The 22,780-nt window shown below is 45.3% G+C and overlaps 1 protein-coding gene across 1 annotated transcript in view; it reads right to left on the reverse strand.

Annotated features, from left to right (window-relative positions):
* The window catches only part of LOC145342086 (nitric oxide synthase 1-like), a 216,263-nt gene that overhangs the window by 46,114 nt on the left and 147,369 nt on the right, over positions 1-22,780 (reverse strand). The window contains exons 22-23 of the mRNA XM_080187297.1: positions 17,869-17,956; positions 17,586-17,707 (exon numbers count right to left, since the gene is read on the reverse strand). Of these exons, the coding sequence (XP_080043423.1) occupies positions 17,586-17,707; positions 17,869-17,956 (210 nt within the window). The remainder of the gene's footprint in view (positions 1-17,585; positions 17,708-17,868; positions 17,957-22,780) is intronic.

Here is a 22,780-nt window from a genome sequence, read left to right on the forward strand (position 1 = left end):
GTGTAGTGGACAGTGTGGAAGGTTTTCAAAGCTTGCAAGGGATTTGGACCAGCTAGAAAAATGGGCTGAAAAATGGCAAATGGAATTTAATGCAGACAAGTGTGAGGTATTGCACTTTGGAAGGACAAACCAAAGTAGAACGTACAGGGTAAATGAGTGCAGTAAATGAGTACAGAGTGCAGTTGAACAGAGGGATCTGGGAATACAGGTACAGAATTCCCTAAAAGTGACGTCACAGGTGGATAGGGTCATAAAGAGTGCTTTTGGTACATTGGCCTTTATAAATCAGAGTATTGAGTATAAAAGTTGGAGTAAGGCATTGGTGAGGCTGAATTTAGAGTATTGTGTACAGTTTTGGTCACCTAGTTACAGGAAGGATGTAAATAAGGTTGAAAGGGTGCAGAGAAGGTTTACAAGGATGTTGCTGGGACTTGAGAAGCTGAGTTACAGAGAGAGATTGAATAGGTTAGGACTTTATTCCCTGGAGCGTAGAAGAATGAGGGGAGATTTGATAGAGGTGTATAAGATTTTGATGGGTATAGAGTGAATGTAAGCAGGCTTTTTCCACTGAGGCTAGAGGAGAAAAAAAACAGAGGGCATGGGTTAAGGGTGAAAGGAGAAGAGGGAATATTAAGGGGGGCTTCTTCACGCAGAGAGTGGTGGGAGTGTGGAATGAGCTGCCGGATAAAGTGGTAAATGCGGGGTCACTTTTAACATTTAAGAAAAACTTGGACGGGTTCATGGATGATAGGGGTGTGGCGGGATATGGTTCAAGTGCAGGTCAGTGGGACTAGGCAAAAAATGATTTGGCACAGACAAGAAGGGCCAAAAGGCCTGTTTCTGAGCTGTAATTTTCTATAGTTCTATGGTTCTAAATGACAGAGGACCCTGAAGCAAAGGACATATTAGCTAAGCACACAAAGGCATTCGCCAGTCACAAGCATGACTATGGCCAAATAATGGGGGAGGGAATCATAGAAGGTCCTGACCCTAAACCCCAAAGGCCGTACGGCTTCCCTTGAGGTATTAAGGAGTTAATATTTCATGCAACTACGAGCTTTTGCAAAAACCTGCTAAACTAGCAGTTTGGAGTATGAAAGACATAAATAACTTCAGCCTGCTGTGAGTTGATTTCAAAATGACAAGCTTAAGACATCTGTGATTAATGAACTTACCCATTAACAGTTCTCTTTCTTTCAACATAACCATAACCTTAGATATGATTAACTTGACTGGAACAAAAGGTGTCTTATGATTGGCTATATTGCATCAGACCGCATGTGACCATGAGGGTTGTAAAACCACATAAAGGGGGATTGTCCCATTGTGCGGTGTGCCTCTGCTAATTGACTCCCAGCACTGAGTGGAAGTTGAGTAGCAAAGGCTTGCCAGCTTGCATATGTAAGAATAAAAAACTTTGAAGCAGATAGCCTCTGCTTTTTGCCTTTGTATCAAGGACAGAAGAATATCGCAAAAAATGAACTTAACACCCTAAGCAAGCCGAAGGGGAAGTGGCCAAAGTGATTAGCAGTTTATTAAAATAAGGAGTCCTGCTTCCACTAACAATTCCCTCATATGCTGGTAGGGAAATTAGACAGTTTCTGGAGGCTCAGAGTTGATTATCGAGTCCTAAATGAGAACACCCCAATCACAGCCCCCACAGTAGTGACTAATCCAGAGGCCACGATGAAACAAGCCTCACATGCAAAACTTTTCATGGTGTTAGACATCAGTAATGGCTTCTGGTCAATTCCCTTAGATCATAACTGTCGATATGAATTTGCCTTCACGTTCCAGGGACAACAGTACACCTGGACGTGTTTACCACAAGGTTTTCATAACTCCGCCTCCATATTTCACCAGCGCTTAGCAAAAGGCTTGGAGGGATTCTCCAAACCAGAATGTTTGGTACAACATGAAGATAATCTCCTCTTACAGACTGAAACAAGAGGGGAACATCTAAAATTATTGGATGAACTGCTGAACCTCCTCACTACATTGGGTTAAAAGTAAATCCCTAGAAAGCCCAGATCATGAGACTACAAAGTCTCTTACTTGGGTACAGTAGTGACTGAGGAAAAGCACGAGATAGAAAGAAAGTGAATCGAGTCTGTAACATGCCTTCCCTTACTAAAGGATGTAAACTTGCTGCGCTCCTTTCTAGTCTGGGTAGAGTACTGCTGGAACCACATCAACGGTTTCACCACTAAAGCCACTCCCCTGCCCAAACTTTTACAAAAAACACCCCATGGCTCTGGACTGCATGACACACACAAGCCATCTCAGGCCTCAAACAATCCCTCGCACAAGTTCCTGCCTTACAGGTACCCAATCCTGAACTCCCCTTTGCCCTTGAAGTAGCGGCCACTGCCAGCACACTAGCTGCTGTGCGCCTCCAAGAATGGCACAGACAAGTCGGCCCAATCACTTACAGTTCCTGCATACTAACTCCGGTGGAACAAAGTTTTTCAGTGTGCGAAACCCACTTATTATCAGTTTTCTGGGCAGTGCACCACTTTAACTACAGAGTCGGCTTGAACCCTCTCACTAACCCTACAGAACACACCCCCGTACAACTACTGCTGAATGCCCAAATTAAAGATGGGATGGTTAATTAAAACTGTATAGAACGGTGGACACTCATGCTACAGGGTCGAGACATTGTGGTCAAACATATCCGGGTCCCCACATTCCCTGCAGACAACCTAATCTACGGCGGGGAGCCCCATGAATGCCAGGTTCCTGCAATAAAAGACCCCAAGGGGCCATTTTTGACAAAACTGGGGAGGAGCCAGGGGAATCGGCCAAACCCAGACTCAGGACAGTTTAAAAAATTTTACAGATGGGTCATCCATGGTGCGAGAGGGAAACAGGAGGACAGGATGGGGATATATGTGGAAGACCAAGAGGCAAGCCCCTGAGGGAGATAGTCTTAAAACTTCCAGCACACGAGTGCACAGGCTGCAGAACTGGCAGCGATAGCATATGTAGTCAGCTATCCTGACCCGTTCCCCACACTTGCAGACACACACTCCGATAGTTTGTATATCTGCAACAGTTTAACAGACTTCATGCCCCTATGGGAAGCAAGGGGATTCATGTTGGCAGATGGGAATCCTCTGCCATCAGCCCTACTGTTAAGATTTATTTTCCAGGCTGCCCAAGACCGGAAGTATGGCATAATTAAAGTAAAGGCCCACCACCAAAGCTCCCCACTTGGGGGCATAAGGGCAGATGAATTAGCCAAACAGGGTGCTAGAGAGGGGAAATTTTGGCAACCAATAGTTACAGAGCGAATTGACTGTTAACCAGACCAAGGTTGAAGACCTAGAACAAGCCCAGAGCAGTGGCCAGGACCTGAAACAAATTCAGGAAGGGGGCAAACCCCACCTCCTTTGAAAACTGGCGAGATGCCATATCAGTACGGGATGGGCTTGTCCTTCCGGACGGCCTATATGGGGTCCCAACCAGGGACCGTAACCAAATCATTTTCCAAATCCACCATGTCCAGGGCTGTCAAAGGGCAGGAACCACAAGTGAGCGAATCAAAGGATTGTGCTGGTGGCCGAAGCTAGAACAGGATGTGTGGCATTACGTTGATAATTGTATCATCTGTGCACAGAACAATCCTGATAAGTATGCCCACAAAGGGGAACTGAGGCATACTTGCCTTTTCCCTGGATAAATCTCCAGATTGACTATATTGGTCCCCTACCACCTGGAGTGGGAGATTACAAATACATCCTGGTCATCGTAGACACTTTTAGTAAATGAGTGGAAGCCTTTTCAACCCACACTAACACAGCCAGGTCACAGCTGACATCCTAGTGCAGTACATATTCGCTAGGTGGGGCCTTCCCCCGCAGCATCAACTCGGATCAGCGCACTCACTTCACTGCCCAGGTAATGTATCGCGTAATGGAATTGTTCGGGATAAAGCAACAATTCCACATTGCTTACCACCCCCAATCTAGCGATGTAATAGAGAGGATGAACCATACCCTCAGTGATGTGATCCGTAAAATCGTTCAGCAGAACAATCACTCCTGGAACAAAGTTCTCCTCTTCATATTAATGATAGTGCACAATTCCATATCTAGTTCCACCAGATTCACCCCTCATGTCCTCATGACCTGGTGACCTGTCCGAGGAACTGAGCCTCTACTCGGGCTGGATCTGTCTGGGCCCAAAGTCACGGCCCTCACCCATGAGAATGCCATGAGAGCCATCCTGGAAAACATACAGGCAGCACAACAGGCTGCAGCTGTTCAGATAGGCAAACATATGTAGCAAAGTTAGGCATACTTTGATGGTAAAGTAAAACCCATTGAAAACCTGATTGGGCAACAGATAATACTCAGAGTCTTTCAGCCTGGTACGTTTTTGTCCTCAAATACGACGGACACTACCCAGTGGTAGATAAGGCCAGCTTCTCGGTGTACAAGGTCATGGTAGGCTATAAGAAAGCTGGGTGGTACTGTGAACCCAAATGAAAACATTTGGCTCCCAACAAGGTTTTCACCAATATGTCACCCTGGAAGGAGTCTTTGAACCACAAAAGAACCCCAAACGTCACCCCATTCTGCTGGACTCAAACAACGGTCCACAACCTGTACCCCAGGTTATCAACCTCCTTCCTGGTATGCCCAGGAAGGAGGATGCACACGCATCCTCAGTTCCTGCCCCAATTCACAGGGCTTCAGGAATAAAACCCTGGCCCAGGGACCCCGACGAAAAGGGTGGGGTACTTGCAACCCTTACCCTCTATGGCACCCCTGGTACTGGGACTCTCAGAACCGTTTGACCTGGCACTCACTACCAGAGGTGGGTACCCAGCAGCCAAAGCCCACCCATGTAGGTTTCCTCTACTAAGGAAGAATCAGGACATCACAGTCCAAATTGTAAACAGCTTTATCCATCCACTCTGCGCATCACCCAATTGAAAAGGGCTTCTTATCTGCCCACATTATACTGCGCCATAAACTTGCGACATACCACAGTTTGCCATGGTCCTCCAACAACAAAGACACATGTCACATGCCCAACATTTTATTTTCACACTCTATAAACTCCTTACCTCACCCATTAAACACTGACTGTTAACCAACACTTCAAATGACATTATTGGCCTTTATTATTCATTTACTTATTTCTTTTTTTTAAGAAAGGAGGGGAGTCATACGACATTCTAGTAAAGAAAACGAAAAGAGAGTTGGGTATTAATAGGGATCAACAGGTGCTAACTTCATCTCCAACAGAAAGGACCACATTCTTCTCTGTCATCTGGGACTCCTCATCTCAAAGTGAACCACGACACCACACCAACCGAAGACCAGATCAGCCTGTGATACCCCAAATATATGTGGTTCACCCCACCAGATGCAGGCAAATGTGAGGATGGCATCCTATAGGACCCCGATAGGAGTATCACCTACTGGTGTAATAATCAAAGAATGGTGTACAGGAAAGATAATGGGAGCTCTGACTACTGCTCCCTAAGGACGACCCTCACTAGTGATTGGTGGGTGTACACTAACCATGGGTGCATGGAGCTAGCCTGTCTAGCCCATGGCCCAGAAAAAGGTCTGGAATTAGAAAAGAAATGCCCTGGTAAAGTTGTTCAGAATGAGTACATATACTATGAAATTAAGAATGGCTTAAGACCAACCCATCCTCACTTGTCCCAAAATCACCCCATGGCCCCAAAGTGGGTTGATACTAAAACATACAGGGAAAATATTTGCAGAATACACTATGAATTGGTACCAGTAATAGTAAATTTAGCCGGAATACAATTATCAGACTGGTGTCCCTCCCCACTTAGAAAATTGTACTTTTCTACCTGACCCAGAGGCTGCAAAGCCGAAAGATGGGGATACACAAGGGGGAAGAGACGCCCAGGTCAAACAGGAGCAAGAGGAGGGAAATCCTGAATGATCTGGTGACTGCATATGGAGCTGGGGTATCCACCATTAATGCACGTGATCTGGCTGATTTGGATGATAAGCTCAGGCAAGTTAAACAGACTGTGGACAGCTTAAATGAAAATGCTTGGCATGATGCCGAGAGAGATTTGGCTGAGAACAGGGCCTTATGGTTACTGTACTAGAAGGACATCTAGTCACCCGAGGATCCACCTCGTTGTTCTTCGGAGCAGTGGATTTGGTGGTGGTGGCTGGTGGTGAGTGGCTGAATAACTGTTTATCTTTTGAGTTTTTTTTCTCCTTTTCCAGTTCGTGGGGTCTTTGTTTTTTGCTCTCCGTAGTGGAAGTTAGGCATGGGGGTAAGTCGGGAAGGTAGTGCAGAATGTAAAAAGGTAGTAGTAGACAGCGGGTAGCGTCGGGAGCAGGCAGCGGAGTGAGCTGGGAGCAGAGTGAGAGCTGTAAGGGCTTTGGCTCACTGGGCTTAGGCGAAAGCAGGCGTAGGCAAGGTGGGTGTTTCTGTTGCTGTCTTTCTTCTCTTCCCTTTTTGTGTTTTGATCTCCAAAGGTACTCAGGTAAATGGCAGGTTCAATTGGGAGACGATTTTACTGCATTCGGTGTCATGTGTGGGAATTTCTGGAGACAACTCATCTCCCGAAAGTCCACATCTGTGTTAAGTGTTTGGAGCTGCAGCGTCTGAGGGACCGGGTCAGGGAATTAGAGCTGCGGCTTGAGGATGTATTTTTAGTAAGGGAGAACAAAGCAATAATGGATAGGAACCCTAGTCAAGTGGAGATACCACGGCCTAAGGGGGGGGACAGGTGGGTAACTATTAGGAAGGGGAAAAGGAAGAAGAGTCATGGTCCAAAGACTGCCCCGGGGTAGTCTCCCAAAACATCAAGGGAAGGGCAACAAATCGGGGAGGTGATCTTCCAGGGGTAAGAGAGAAGGACCGGAATGCCTTAGAGGGAAGGAAGGAGACTAGAAGCGAGGTAGTTGTGGGGGATGGGAGGGTTAAAGGGTTAGGTGATTCTGTGGACAAAAGCGAGACTCCAGGATAGTAGTCTGCCTCCCTGGAGCAGGAGTACAGGATGTTTCAGAGAGGGTAGGAGGAATATTGAAGGGCGAAGGGAACCAAGTTGACGTAATTGTGCATATAGGTGAGAAGGACGTAGGAAGGAAGAGCAGGGGGGAAATACATAGGCAGTTTAGGGAGTTGGGTGCCAGGCTGAAGAACAGGGCCTCCAGGGTGGCAATCTCTGGGTTGCTACCAGTGCCTAGTGACAGTGGGGCTAGGAATACTGAGATCCTTCAACTGGCTGAAGGATTGGTGCAAGACAGAGGGTTTTACATTTGTAAATCATTGGGAAGTATTCGTGAGAGAAGGGAACATGCATAGGAGGGATGGGGAATACTTAAAAGGGAAGGGCACGAATATCTTAGCTGGGAGGTTAGCTGGAGTGTTTCAGCAGGGTTTAAACTAATGTGGAGGGGGGGTGGGGATGAAACCGATAGCTCAGTAGGCACTGGGATTGGGAACGAGTCGGTGACAGGGTAAGATTAGACGAGAGGAAAATCATCCGGGAGAAGGGGGATCCGAGTGGGCCTGGAGATCTGGAGTGCGTCTGTTTTAACGCGAGGAGCGTAACGGGTAAAATGGATGAACTTAAGGCCTTAATGTTTGCAAGGAATTTAGATGTGGTTGCAGTGACAGAGACGTGGTTAAAAGAAGGGAAGAACTGGTAGCTAAATATTCCTGGGTATAAGTGTTTCAGGCGTGACAGAGGAGGGTCAAAAAGAGGACGGGGAGTGGCGTTGTTAGTTAGGGAGCACGTTACAGCGGTGCAGAGGGAGGACAATTTAGAGGAGTCAGGAAATGAGTCGCTGTGGGTGGAGTTCAGGAATAGGAAGGGGCCAATCACTTTGCTAGGGGTGTACTATAGACCACCCAATAGCCTGCGGGAAGTGGAAGAAAGTATATGTAAGGAAATACTGGATCGATGCAGAAAAAATAGGATTGTTGTAGTGGGAGAGTTTAATCTCCCTGGGGTGGATTGGAAGGTGCCTAGGGCTGGGGGTCTGGACGGGGAGGAATTTGTAAAATGTGTATTGGCAGGGTCCTTGGAGCAGTATGTAGCTAGCCTGACTAGAGAGGGGCCTATACTGGATTTAGTTCTGGGAAATGAGCCTGGTCAGGTGGTCGAGGTTGCAGTAGGGGAACATGTGGCAAACAGTGACCACAATTCTGTCTACTTCAGGATGAGTGCTGTCCGAAGGGGAGGGTGCTAAATTGGGGGAAGGCTAGATACAGCCGGATTAGGCAGGAACTTACAGACACTGATTGGGAGAGGTTGTTTGAAGGTAAGTCCACATTTGGCATGTGGGAGTCTTTTAAGAGAGACTAAATAGACTGGGTCTGTACTCGTTGGAGTTTAGAAGGATGAGGGGGGATCTTATAGAGACGTATAAGATAATGAAAGGGATGAATAGGGTACAGGTAGAGACATTCTTCCCACTTAGAAAGGATAGCAGGACTACAGGGCACAGCCTCAAGATAAGGGCGGGGGACAGTTTAGATCGGAGTTGAGGAGGAACTTCTTCACTCAAAGGGTGGTGAATCTCTGGAATTCTTTGCCCGTTGAAGTGGTGGAGGCTACCCCGCTAAATATATTTAAGTCACGGGTGGATAGGTTTTTGACAGACAGGGGAATTAAGGGTTATGGAGAGAGAGCGGGAAAGTGGAACTGATCCACTTCAGATCAGCCATGATCTTATTGAATGGTGGGGCAGGCTCGAAGGGCTAGATGGCCTACTCCTGCTCCTATTTCTTATGTTCTTAAGGGACAACTGACAAGGTTGCAGGAAAGACGTGTGCCGGTTAAGAGGAAGGATGGGAAAGGTAGGATTAGAGAGCCGTGGATGACTAGGGCTATTGAGGATATTGGTCAGGAAGAAAAGAGAGGCGTATGTTAGGTCTAAGCAACTGGGAATGGAGAGAGCATTGGAGGAATACAGAGAGAGTAGGAGGTAGCTCAAATGGGGAGTTAGAAGGGTAAAAAGGGGGCATGAAATGGTCTTGGCAGACAAGAGTAAGGAAAATCCAAAGGCATTTTACTCCTATGTTAGGAACAAAAGGGTGGTTAGAGGAAAAATCAGTCCTCTTAGGGACAGAGGAGGGGAACTATGCTTAGAATCCGAGGGAATGGGGGAGATCCTGAATGAATACTTTGCATCAGTATTCACGAAGGAGAGGGACTTGTTGTCCAACCCTGTCTTGGAGGGAGTTGTAGACCCACTGGAGGAAATATCTATTACGAGGGAGGAAGTGTTAGGGTTTTTAGGTAGCATTAAAACTGATAAATCTCCGGGGCCTGATGGCATTTATCCTAGGCTGCTTAGGGAGACGAGAGATGAAATTGCTGGGCCTCTGACGCAAATCTTTGTCTCTTCTTTGGACACAGGTGAGGTCCCAGAGGACAGGAGGATAGCAAACATAGTACCGTTGTTTAAAAAGCGTAGTAGGGATAACCCGGGTAATTATAGGACGGTGAGTTTGACGTCAGTGGTAGGGAAGTTGTTGGAAAGGATTCTTAGAGATAGGACGTATACGTATTTAGAGTGTGGCAATCTGATTAGTGATAGGCAGCATGGCTTTGTAAAGAGGAGGTTGTGCCTTACAAATCTGGTAGAATTTTTTGAGGTGGTGACAAAAACGGTCGACGAAGGACGAGCCGTGGATGTCATCCACATGGATTTCAGTAAGGCGTTTGACAAAGTCCCTCATGGTAGGTTGGTGGAAAAGGTTAAGGCTCATGGGATACAAGGACAGGTGTCAAGATGGATAGAGAACTGGCTTGGTAACAGGAGACAGAGAGTAGTAGTGGAAGGGTCTTTTTCTAGCTGGAGGTCTGTGACTAGTGGTGTGCCGCTGGGCTCAGTACTGGGACCTTTGCCATTTGTAATATACATAAATGACTTGGAAGAGGGAGTAAGTGGTGTGATCAGCAAGTTTGCAGATGACACGAAGATGGCTGGACTTGCTGATAGTGAGGAGCAGTGTCAGGCAATACAGCAGGATATAGATAGGCTGGTAAATTGGGCACAGAAATGGCAGATAGAAGTTAATCCAGATAAATGCGAGGTGATGCATTTTGGAAGAAATAACGTAGGGGGGAGTTATACAATAAATGGAAGACTTATTAAGTGTATAGAAACGCAGAGGGACTTGGGGGTGCAAGTACACAAGTCCTTGAAGGTGGCAGTACAGGTGGAGAAGGTGGCGAAGAAGGCTTATGGTATGCTTCCCTTTATAGGAAGGGGTATAGTGTATATAAAAGCTGGTGTCTAATGTTGCAGTTATATAGAACGTTGGTTTGACCGCATTTGGAGTACCGCATCCAGTTCTGGTCGCCTTACTACTGGAAGGACGTGGAGACCCTGGAGAGAGTGCTGAGAAGGTTTACCAGGATGCTGCCTGGTATGGAAGGACTGGGATATGAGGACAGATTGGGTAAACTGGGGCTGTTCTCCTTAGAAAGACAGAATGAGGGGAAATCTAATAGAGGTGTATAAGATTATGAAGGGTATAGATAGAGTGAACAGTGGTAAGCTTTTTCCTAGGTTGGATACAAAAATTACGAGGGGCCAAGGCTTAGGGTGAGGGGGACGAGGTATAATTTGGATGTTAGAGGGAGGTTTTTCACACAGAGGGTTGTGGGGGCCTGGAACGCACTGCCAAGTAGGGTGGTGGAGGCAGGCACTCTAGATTTGTTTAAGGATTACTTAGATAGGCACATGAACGGACTAGAAATGGAGGGATACAGGGGACTGTTCTAAATAAAGATCAAGAGCCTTGGGATGTTCCTGGGAATCAACTGATTCCTATGGACCTTCCAACATATTTTATGGCTCACTTGTCTTACTTCTGAGCTTCTGGGGATTCCGTGAATGTCTGTATAAGTTGTGCATGTTTATTGATGTCTTTTCTTTTAATCCACAGGTGATTCGGTCTGCCTTGTTGTCCAACAAGGGGCATACACGCGGTGGGCCGTGTGAGGTCTGCTTTTGGATGTTGCTTCGAGAGTTGCCTAGTGCTTCACGTCGTTAGTGTACGCTCAAACTGGACCAGCTGACGGGCAACATGTCAGCTCAGTGACCATCACTGTTTGCTGTGCAGATACATGGATTTGGGCCAGTGTCCGTGGGAGTTTGCACATTCTCCCCGTGCTTGGGTGGGTTTTCTCCTGTTTCCTCCCACACCCCAAAAACTGACTGGTGTTAACAAATTGTCCCTAAATTAGTCGTCCCTCAATCTGGTTATAATTCCTTTATTGTGGAGTCCAATAGGCGTAGACAAAGGTCATAGGTAGAAGAGGGCACTCACAATGTTAAAATGGAGGCGTGGGCTCGTTGGGCCGAAGGGCCTGTTTCCCGTGCTGTGTTGTTCTTTGTTTGACATGCCCAAACTATTAACTAGATTGCCTGAGGGAGGATGGAAGATGATGCCAGGCAACAGAACTGAATTCTGTGTAGCATCTATGGGCAATGGATGGTCAAGCAGTTAAGAGAGAACCTTGATCAGCTTAGCAGAGGGAAAGTTCCATCTTGGATCAGTAATGAATAGATTGAACACCTATACAGGGGAAAAACACACACCAATGTTACTAACTGCCAATGACGGCAACTGACCAAGGTCTGGTCTAATGATAGTTGTAGAGGAACCCCGGGGACTGCACTAGGAATGGTGTTGGGGATCCCAGAAATATTAAAAAATAAGGTCGGGTTGTGATTTTTTGAAGCCGATAATATAGGGATCGTTAAAGGAGGGACGTGGATGGGATACCAGGGAACTCTACCATATGTGGTTGAGAAAGGAGGGAAGCTCATAGGCAACAGTCTGGAGAAGTGTGAATACACAGACAAAATGGTTGTGTATCCATATCTGGAGTATGAAAATGAACATGCCCTGCGTGGATTCAAAACAACCACTGACCTAAATTGTACACTGGAAATAGAAACATAGAAAAACTACAGCACAAACAGGCCCTTCGGCCCACAAGTTGCGCTGATCATATCCCTACCTGCTAGGTTTACCTATAACCCTCAAACCCTATTAAGTCCCATGTACTCATCTAGAAGTCTCTTAAAAGACCCTATCAAATTTCCCTCCATCACCACTGACGGCAGCCGATTCCACTCACTCACCACCCTCTGAGTGAAAAACTTACCCCTGATATCTCTTCTGTATCTACTCCGCAGCACCTTAAACCTGCGTCCTCTCGTGGCAACCATTTCAGCCCTGGGAAAAAGCCTCCAAGAATCCATCCGATCTATACCTCTCAACATCTTATACACCTCTATCAGGTCACCTCTCATCCCTTGTCTCTCCAAGAAAAAAAGACTGACCTCCCTCAATCTATCCTCATAAGGCATGCCACCCAATCCAGGCAACATCCTTGTAAATCTCCTCTGCATCCTTTCAGTAGCTTCTACATCCCTCCTGTAATGAGGTGACCAGAACTGCGCACAGTACTCCAAGTGGGGTCTGACAAGGGTCTTATAAAGCTGCAGCATTATCTCCCGACTCCTAAACTCAATCCCTCGATTGCTGAAGGCCAGTGCACCATATGCCTTCTTAACCACATTGTCTACCTGCGAGGTCCTTCTGATCCTCTACACTGCTAAGGGTCTTACCCTTGATATTATATTCCTATTTGAACTTTGGAAAAGGATGTCACCTGGCTGGCTTACAGAGGGGAGGGAGAATATTGTGTTACAATCTTGCTAGAAAATTACCAGTATGGGGCAGCCATTTGTAACATCCACAGCACCACCTTTTGCATTAAACCACAGGTTCCCACTAATTGAGATGGTAGACATATACAGAAGAGAGAAAACACTAATAAATGCTAGTGAGGAATGGAGACAAACCTTGGAAAAGCTTTCAAAAGCTATTTTGAAAAATTTGATACTGGGATAACAGTTCTACCCGAGAAATTTCAACAAATTTGGACACAATTGATCACAGCACATAAGACCTTTGTCAAAGTGGCGCAACAAACAGGGGAAATAAAAAAGAACATTGGTGAAATTAGAGTCACTACATGGTAGGAGGACTTCTGGGATTAGGGTTCAAATGTCCAAATCCACCAACGGGTCTGCATTCTGTCACACCTGGCCGTAATAGGAATGCTACTTATGGCAGTGTACCTAAATTGCCTAACCATCCTCACATTCAAATTCGCTTGATGGAAAAAGAATTTCTGCAACTTGGACTCGGCAATGGCCATCCGACATGGGAAAAGGCTCTACAATCAAGAACCTTGATACTGTCTCATCTATATTGCAATATATACAGTCACTTGTCATTTTGTACTGTTTATTGCTATGTTTTGTACATACCCTATTGATGTATCATTTCTGTATTGCTTCTTTTATTATTTTACTTCATTTAAATTTATTATTACTATTGCGGGCTAGAGAAGATACTGTCAACCCCTGATTCGGGTACATCCTCGTGGAGATGATTTGGTAAGCACTGTGTGATCTGGTTCGCTGATGTTCACTGGATCAAGAGGACGGAGTGTGGTAATACAATCAGGGCCCAGTTTTAAGGCTGATTAAATTGGATAACCTAAACTAAGTAATTGGTATATTAAAATCAAACACAGACAAATCTTGGGCAGGCCAGACTTGATGAAAATCAAATATACAAAGACACAGGAACATGTCTGGGTCTGGCCCATCAATCACCCATCAAGGATCATTGCACTCTGCTGAAACCCAGCAGATAATTTCGCACAATTGAAATGCACCAGTCTATTGTTAGAAGCCCAGGTTGGGCCAGACTTTCTGTCATCTAGAGTTCCTGCAGTTACCTTATCTGGCGATAGGTTTCATGTAAGCAACACCATGGAGACGGACACCTGGGGGTGGGCCCTGGTGTCCTGTCAGGCAGACATCAAGAAACCTGCTGGGTATTGGGAACCCCCCTCCTGGGACGTCATTGGCCAGAAAACAGAGAAGTTTCTGGAAAGGCGGGAGGGAGAGCGATAAAGGTACTCATCTCAGACACACCAGCAGCAAAGACTCGATGAGGGAGGCGACCTTGACCATCTGGAAGACTGATCACAGGAGGAAGGAAGGAATAAGCTGTCATCGAGACTCACCTTTGTGATGACGGACCAGAGGGACTCAGAGAATCGAGCCTGCAGTTTTAACCAAACCATCTTTGCAGGTAGTATACTTGAATCTGGGGTATTCTCTCATTTAATGTCGTAATTTAAGGGTTAATAGTGCTTTTATTAATAAACTTATTGAATCTTTACTTGTGTTTGTCCTCTTACTTGAATCTTTACTTGTGTTTATCCATCTTATAAATAAGGGCACCAGGGTTAAAACCTTGGGGTAAGCAAACTGGTCGAAAGTATCTGAGAATTAACAGGTACAACAGTATTGTGTAATGAGAAAGGGTCAATTAACAATTTTGTTCCCTTTGGGAAGAACAACTCATATTATGATAGAATTCTTTATTAAGATAGAGAGTGAAAGAGTTGAATCCCAAACAAGGGAGCAATCTATCTGAAACAATCTATCATAGAAATAGAAATGATAGAAGTTACCATAATTGAATCATAGAATTTATGAGAGCATGAGATACAAATTGGCAAGGATATATTGGATATCCTTACTCAAGGGGCTGGTGGTCGATAGACAATCGTTTATATTTAAAGAACATATGTATAAATTCCAACAATTATTAATTTCTGCTTCATGCAAAAATAGAAGAAGCTGGCTCAACCATGCATGTTAGAATTCAGCAAAAGAAGACAAAATTTTATCAAGAAGGTCATAGAGCGTGAAAGCAAAAATGCAGAGAACATACAAACTGACTGTAAAAGCCTCTATAGTTATCTGAAGAGAAAAAAATTAGTAAAGACAAATGTAGGCCCCATATAGTCAGAAGCCAGGAAAATTATACTGGGGAACAAAGAAATGGCAAAACACATACTTTGTTTCTGACTTTACAAAAAAGGGCACAAATAACTTCCCAGAAACGTCATGTAACTAAGTATCTGGTAAGAGGGTAGAATTGAAGAAAATCAGTATTAGTAAAAAAAAATGGTGCTGGGGTGGTTAATGGGGTTAAAGATAGACAAATCCCCAGGGCCTGAAAGCTCAGGGTATTAATGGAAATTGTCCTGGAAATATTGTATGCATTGGTGGTCATCTTCCAAAATTCTACGGACTCTGGAACAGTTCCTACAGTTTGGAGTGTGGCAAATGTAACGCCTGTATGTAAAAAGGGAGGAACAGAAAAAATACAGACCTGACATCAGACTCGCCAACTTTAAGGGCATTCAAATGGTCATTGGATAGGCATATGGATAATATTGGAATAGTTTAGGTTAGAGGGTCATTAGATTGGTTCCACTGGTCGGCGCAACATCGAAGGCCGAAGGGCCTGTACTGCTCTGTAATGTTCTATGTTCTATCAGCAGTGGAGAAGATGCTAGAGTCCATTGTAAAAGATGTGGTAACAGAACATTTGGGAAATTTTAATGGGATTGGATGAAGTCAGCATCGGTTTATGAAACACGAATCATGTTTAACAAATCTACTGGAGTTCTTTGAAGATGTAATTAGTAGGATAAGAGACAACCAGTGGATGTGGTGTATTTGGATTTTCAAAAGGCTTTTGATAAGGTCCCTAATAAGGAGTTAGTGGGCAAAATTAAAACATATGGGATATGGGGTAATGTATTGAACAAAGAACAAATAAAATTACAGCGTAGGAACAGGCCCTACGGCCCTCCAAGCCTGCACCGACCATGCTGCCCAACTTAACTAAAACCCCCTACACTTCTGGGGACCACATCTCTCTATTCCCATCTCATTCATGGACTTGTCAAGATGCCGCTTAAAAGTCACTACCATATCTGCTTCCACTACCTTCCCTGACAACGAGTTCCATGCACTCACCACTCTTTGTGTAAAAAATCTGCCTCGTACATCTCTTTTATATACTTATAATTATATACATTAATTTATATACATCTCTTTTACTCTTCCATGCTGGGAAAAAGCTTCTGACTATCCATTCTGTCCATGCCTCTCATAATCTTGTAGACTTCTATCAGGTCCCTCCTCAACCTCCGTTGCTCCAGTGAGAACAAACCAAATTTTTCCAACCCCCCCTCATAGCTAATGCCCTCCATACCAGGCAACATCCTGGTAAATCTTTTCTGTACCTTCTCCAAAGCCTCCATATCCTTTTGGTAGTGTGGCTACCAGAATTGAACACTATATTCCATGTGTGGTCTAAGTAAGGTTCTACAAAGTTGCAACATTACTTGCCAATTTTTAAACTCAGTGCCCCGGCTGATGAAAACAAGCATGCCGTATGCCTTCTTGACTACCTTCTCTACCTGCATTGCCACTTTCAGTGATCTGTGTACCCGTACACCCGGGTCCCTTTGCCTATCAATACTCTTAAGGGTTCTGCCATTTACTGTATATTTCCTACCTGTATTAGACCTTCCAAAATGCATTACCTCACATTTGTCTGGATTAAACTCTATTGGTAGAGATGGAGAACTGATTGACAGACAGGAAGTGAAGAAGGGGAATAAATGGTTCTTTTTCTAAAGGTGATTAGTGAGCTAGCACAGGGAGCAGTGCGTGGGCCCCAGCTGTTCACAGCATATACAAATGACTTGGACAAAAGAACCAAATTTGTGGATGACACAAAACTGGGCAGAATTATGAGTTGTGAGGAGGATGCAAGGGGCTTCAAAATGATTTAGACAAATTGAATGAGTGGGCAAACACATGGCAAATGCAGTTCAAAACTGCTAAATATGAAGTTATACACTCTGGTGTGCAAAACAGAAAGGGAGAATATTATTTAAATGTTGATATATTGGGATCAGTGGGTGTCCTTGAACACCAGTCAATAAAAATGAACAGGCAGATGCAGCAAGCAATTAGGAAGGCAAATGGTATGTTGGATTTGAGTTCAGAAGTAAAGGTATATTACTCAGGCTTCATTAAGAGCCTTAATGAGACCACACTTGGAGGACTGTGTGCAGTTTTGGTCTTCCTATCTAATAAAGGATGTACTTGACATGGAGGGAATGCAGCGCAGGTTCACTAAGCTGATACTAAGATTGGTGGGACTGTCCATTGAGGAGAGATTAGTGAATACAGGTCAGTCGAACCAGAGTTGAGAAGGATGAAAGGATTTTTGACTGAAATGGGTAAAATTCTAACAGGGCTGGGGCAGCCAGGTTTTCCCTGGTTGGGGATTCTAGAACTGGGGGTCATAGTCTTAGGAGATGGGGTAGCATTGATCATTTACAACAGAGATGAGAGAAACTGTGGAATTCTCTACCACAGAAATCACTGAATGTATTCAAGAAAGAGATAGATTTTTAAAAAATTTTCATAGCATCAAGAGTATGGGAAGAAAGTAGGACAATGGTTTTGAGTTGGATGATCACCCATGATTATATTGAATAGTGGAGCAGGCTCCTGCCCCTATTTTCTATGTTTCCATGAGAAGGAGAATAAGGGGTAGCCTGAAGGAGAAAGGGGACGAGGAATACTGATGGTGAGTTGATGAACCATAACTTTATATAGAATTGTGAGTAGGAATGCACAAACCTTTGTTTTCAATCTCATATAATCTCTGTTGCCAGAAGCTTCTGTAAGGAGCAATCCCAGTGCCAGGACCCACAAGCACACATGGGACTGAGGTTTCAGGTGGCAGGTGGAATAGTGGAGTCCTATAAACAAGACAGAGTTACAGGTTTAATGTGGGTGTAACAGTTCAGAATGGCAGCTGTGAATCACTCTCTCCACACTGCTGCCTCCAGATCTCAATGCTACATTTTTGTGTTTGGACTGGGTGCAGCCATTTCATATTTTGTTCTGTCTGAGATCCTACCTTCTGATGAAACATGGAACAGCCTGACCAGGACTAATGTGATTCAGCCAGGAGGAACACACTCCATGTCGCACAGGACCCTGATCATCTGAAAAGATACAGAAAAAAAGACAATCAAAATGTGTAGACACATAACCTGAAGAAAGTCAGGAAGTAAAAGGTCCTTTCTCAGGGAAAATTTATACCTGAGTAGAATCTGTCTCTGGTGAGACATAGAGTCATTGTGTATGCACATCTGAACCTCAGGGAAAATCAATGCCTGTGCGCTTCTTGACCTAAGAGAGACTCGTGTCTATGTGTAGCTGAACCTCAGGGCGACTCAGTATCTATCTGCATCGGGATCAGAGGGGGTCAGTGTCTGTATGCTTCTGGAACTCGGAAAGTCATGGAGGGCCTTACCAATGGACTTTCCTATCGATCTTACCATCGATGGGCGAGGCGAGCCAGTAAGATTAGGGTGACCTGACGGAAGTTTATAAAATTATGAGGTTTAGATAGGATGAACAGCTGGAAGCTTTCTCCCAGGGCAGAAATGGCAAGTACATGGGGGCACAAGATCAAGAAAGGTTCAGTGAAAATGTGCAGGGGAAGTTTTTTACATATGTGGTGGTGGTGGGGGGCAGTGGGGAACTGGAGTGCACTGCCAAGTGAAGTGGTTGAGGTAGTTACATTAGCCACATTTAAGACTTATCTTAGAACATAGAACATTACAGTGCAGAACAGGCCCTTCGGCCCATGATGTTGCACCGACCAGTTAAAAAACAATGACCCTCTAACCTAAACCAATCCCTTTCCATCCATAAAACTATCCACGGATCTCTTAAACGCCCCCAAACTAGGTGCATTTACAACTGCAGCAGGCAGGGCATTCCAATCCCTCACCACCCTCTGGGTAAAGAACCTACCCCTGACATCCGTCCTATAACTACCACCCCTTAATTTAAAGCTATGCCCCCTCGTGCTAGCTTTCTCCATCCGAGGAAAAAGGCTATCATTGTCCACTCTATCTAAACCTCTAATCATCTTATATGTTTCAATAAGGTCCCCTCGTAGCCGCCTTCTTTCTAACGAAAACAACCTCAAATCCCTCAGTCTCTCCTCATAGGACCTCCCCTCCATACCAGGCAACATCCTGGTAAACCTCCTCTGCACCCTCTCCAAAGCCTCCACATCCTTCCTATAATGTGGGGACCAGAACTGCACACAATACTCCAAGTGTGGCCGCACCAGAGTTTTGTACAGTTGCAACATGACGCTGCGGCTCCTAAATTCAATCCCCCTACCAATAAACGCCAAGACACCGTATGCCTTCCTAACAACCCTATCTACTTGATTCCCAACTTTCAGGGATCTATGTACACATACACCTAGATCCCTCTGTTCATCCACACTATTCAGAGTCCTACCGTTAGCCCTATACTCTACACATCCTGCCAAAGTGAATTACCTCACACTTTTCCGCATTAAACTCCATCCTCCACCTCTCGGCCCAGCTCTGCAACTTGTCCAAGTCTCCCTGTAGACTAAGACACCCTTCCTCACTATCTACCACACCTCCGACTTTGGTGTCATCAGCAAATTTACTAATCCACTCAACTATACCCTCATCCAGATCATTTATAAAAATTACAAACAGCAGTGGCCCCAAAACAGATCCCTGAGGCACACCACTCGTAACTGAACTCCATGTCGAATACTTACCATCAACCACCACCCTCTGTCTCCTATCCGCCAGCCAATTCCTAATCCAATTTCCTAGATCACCCTCAATCCCATACATCTGCAATTTCTGCAGAAGCCTTCCATGGTGAACCTTATCAAACACCTTACTAAAGTCCATATATACCATGTCAACTGCCTTACCCCCATCCACCTCTTTGGTCACTTTCTCAAAAAACTCAATAAGGTTAGTAAGGCACGACCTACCCTCCACAAAACCATGCTGACTATCTCTAATCAATTCATTACTCTCCAAATAACTATAAATCCTATCCCTAATAATTTTTTCTAAAACCTTGCCCACAACAGAAGTAAGACTCACCGGTCTATAATTCCCGGGGAAGTCTCTGTTCCCCTTCTTAAACAATGGGACAACATTCGCTAACCTCCAATCTTCTGGCACTATACCGGTGACCAACAACGACCTGAAGATCAGAGCCAGAGGCTCTGCAATCGCCTCCCTTGCCTCCCAGTGAATCCTAGGGTAAATCCCGTCCAGCCCAGGGGACTTATCTATTTTCAAACCCTCAAGAATAACTGGCACATCCTCCTCATCAACTGCAATACTGTCCAGTTTACAACCCTGTAACCCAGTGTTCTCCACAGCTACATTTATGCCCCCCTGCGTGAACACCAAAGAGAAATATTGGTTCAATGCCTCTCCAATCTCTTCCGGTTCCACACATAACTTCCCACTGCTGTCTCTAACTGGCCCTAATCTTGCCCTAACCAACCTTTTGTTCTTAACATATCTATAGAACGCCTTAGGATTCTCCTTAATCCTATCAGCCAAAGTCTTCTCATGTCCTCTTTTAGCCCTTCTTAACTCTCTCTTTAACTCCCTCCTAGCCAATCTAAAGCTTTCTAGTGCACTACCTGAGCCCTCAAGTCTCATCCGGACATAAGCCTCCTTTTTCTTTTTAACCAGTGAATCAACTTTCCTAGTGCACCACGGTTCCCTAGCTCGACCAATTCCTCCTTGCCTGACAGGGACATACATATCAAGGACTCACAGTAGCTGCTCCTTGAAAAAACTCCACATTTCGGACGTTCCGAGACCCTGTAGTCTCCTAGCCCAACCTATGCTTCCTAATAGCCTCATAATTACCCTTCCCCCAGCTAAAACTACTGACCCAAGGTTCATGCCTATCCCTTTCCATCACTAAGGTGAATGTAACCGAATTGTGGTCACTAACACCAAAATGCACCCCAACTTCCAAGTCTAGCACCTGGTCTGGCTCATTTCCCAGCACCAAATCCAATATAGCCTCACCTCTAGTTGGCCTATCAACATACTGAGTCAAGAAACCTTCCTGCACGCTTTGTACAAAAACTGACCCCTCTAACGAGCTAGAGCTATAACAATTCCAATCAATATTAGTAAAGTTAAAGTCCCCCATAACAATTACCCTATTACTTTCACTCCTATCCAGGATCGTCTCCACAATCCTTTCCTCAACCTCTCTAGAACTTTTAGGAGGTCTATAAAAGACTCCCAACAGGGTGACCTCTCCCCTCCTATTTCTAACCTCAGCCCATACTACCTCAACAGACAAGTCCTCATCAAACTTCCTCTCTAACACCGTGATACAATCCTTGACTAATAATGCTACCCCTCCCCCCCTTCTACCTCCTTCTCTACTCCGACTGAAGCATTTGAACCCCGGAACCTGCAACAACCATTCCCGACCCTGCTCTATCCATGTCTCTGAAATGGCCACAACATCAAAGTCCCAGGTACTGATCCACGCTGCAAGTTCATCCACTTTATTGCGAATACTCCTCGCATTAAAGTATACACATTTCAAACCCTGCTCCGGTTCACCCCCACGATGCCGTGCATTGCAGTCCCCATCTATGCCCCCCTTCACTTTCACCCCCGCTACTCAGGATCCCACCCCCATCTTGACAGGCATATGAACAAAGAGGGAGTAAAGGAACATAAATGGCTGGTTCAAAATCGCTAAATGTGATCAGCACAGGCTAGGAGGGCCAAAGGGCTTGTTCCTGTGCTGTACTGTTCTTTGTTCATTCTTTGATTGTGCAAGAGTCAAGAAGTCAGGTTTGTGCCTGATTTCTCACCTCTCGTGTCTATTTCTGGCGCAAGGCTAAATAAGCTATGGAAACCTAATTTAAATGTAATTTACATGTGATTAGTAAGCCTGGGACACTATCATCTGGATTTGTTTGCCTCTGTATCCTCACTGGGTGAGATTCTCTCCAAAAAGGACCATGGCTGGTCCCCAGCAACAGGGATCAGCTGTGATGCCCTGGCTGGTGGAACTGGAGGCCATTGAGGCCCCCCAGTAGGTTGGGAGTAGGGGGGGTTGGTGCCCCTCAGGCATTAGCATCAAGGCAATGTGGCACTAGCCACTGGGCAACCTGGCACTCCCCACTAGGCATCAGGCAAAGCCAAGGGGCAGGATGTAAGGGGACAGGATGTAACAGGGTGGGATGCAAGGGGGCGAGGCCACACCAGAGACAGGCCAATTGGTGGTAAGGGGAGGGAATGGGCCATGTGGTGGGGGGCTGCCTGCTTGAGTCCATGGGGCAAAGGCCTCTCTCAGAGTGACAGGCCTCTCTGCTCTTAGAGGTGCAAAGGCACCTACAGCAGCTCTCAGCCAATATTCAGGTGATATAAGTCCTGCCCCTTGCCCCTACAGCAAGGACATTTTTAAGGGATTTTTCACTCTAACTACATAAGATAACAGATTTGAACTCGGCCAAAAAAAAAATCAGAAAATCTCCCATTTTTATGCTTGTTCTGGATCTTTTTCATAAGATAGCCACCTCGTCATTCGGACCTTAAAGAGCGTTAGTGTCTGTGTGTGTCTGGAGCTTGGGGAAAGTCACTTTGTGTGTGTAGGTTTGGACCTCAGAGAGAGTCAGTGCCTGTGCCATCTGGACTCAGAGAGTGACAGCGCCTGTGTGGATTTGCACCTCAGAGGGAATTAGTGTCTGTGTGCATCTGGACCTCGATAGAGTCAGTGTCTGTATGCGTCTGAACCTCAAAGTCAATGCCTCTATGCGTCTGGAGCTCAGGGTGTGTATGTCTGAAGGTTGGGCTGAGTCAGTGTCTGTTTGCTTCTGGACATGAGAAACAGTCAATATCTGTGTGTGTCTGGACCTCAGAGAGAGAAAGTCATCTCTGTGTGGCTCTGCAGCTCACAGAGTGTCAATGTCTCTGTGCGTC

Source organism: Carcharhinus amblyrhynchos, chromosome 4 (assembly GCF_965287045.1).
Source record: "Carcharhinus amblyrhynchos chromosome 4, sCarAmb.v2.hapA, whole genome shotgun sequence".
In the NCBI taxonomy this organism is placed as follows: domain Eukaryota; kingdom Metazoa; phylum Chordata; class Chondrichthyes; order Carcharhiniformes; family Carcharhinidae; genus Carcharhinus; species Carcharhinus amblyrhynchos.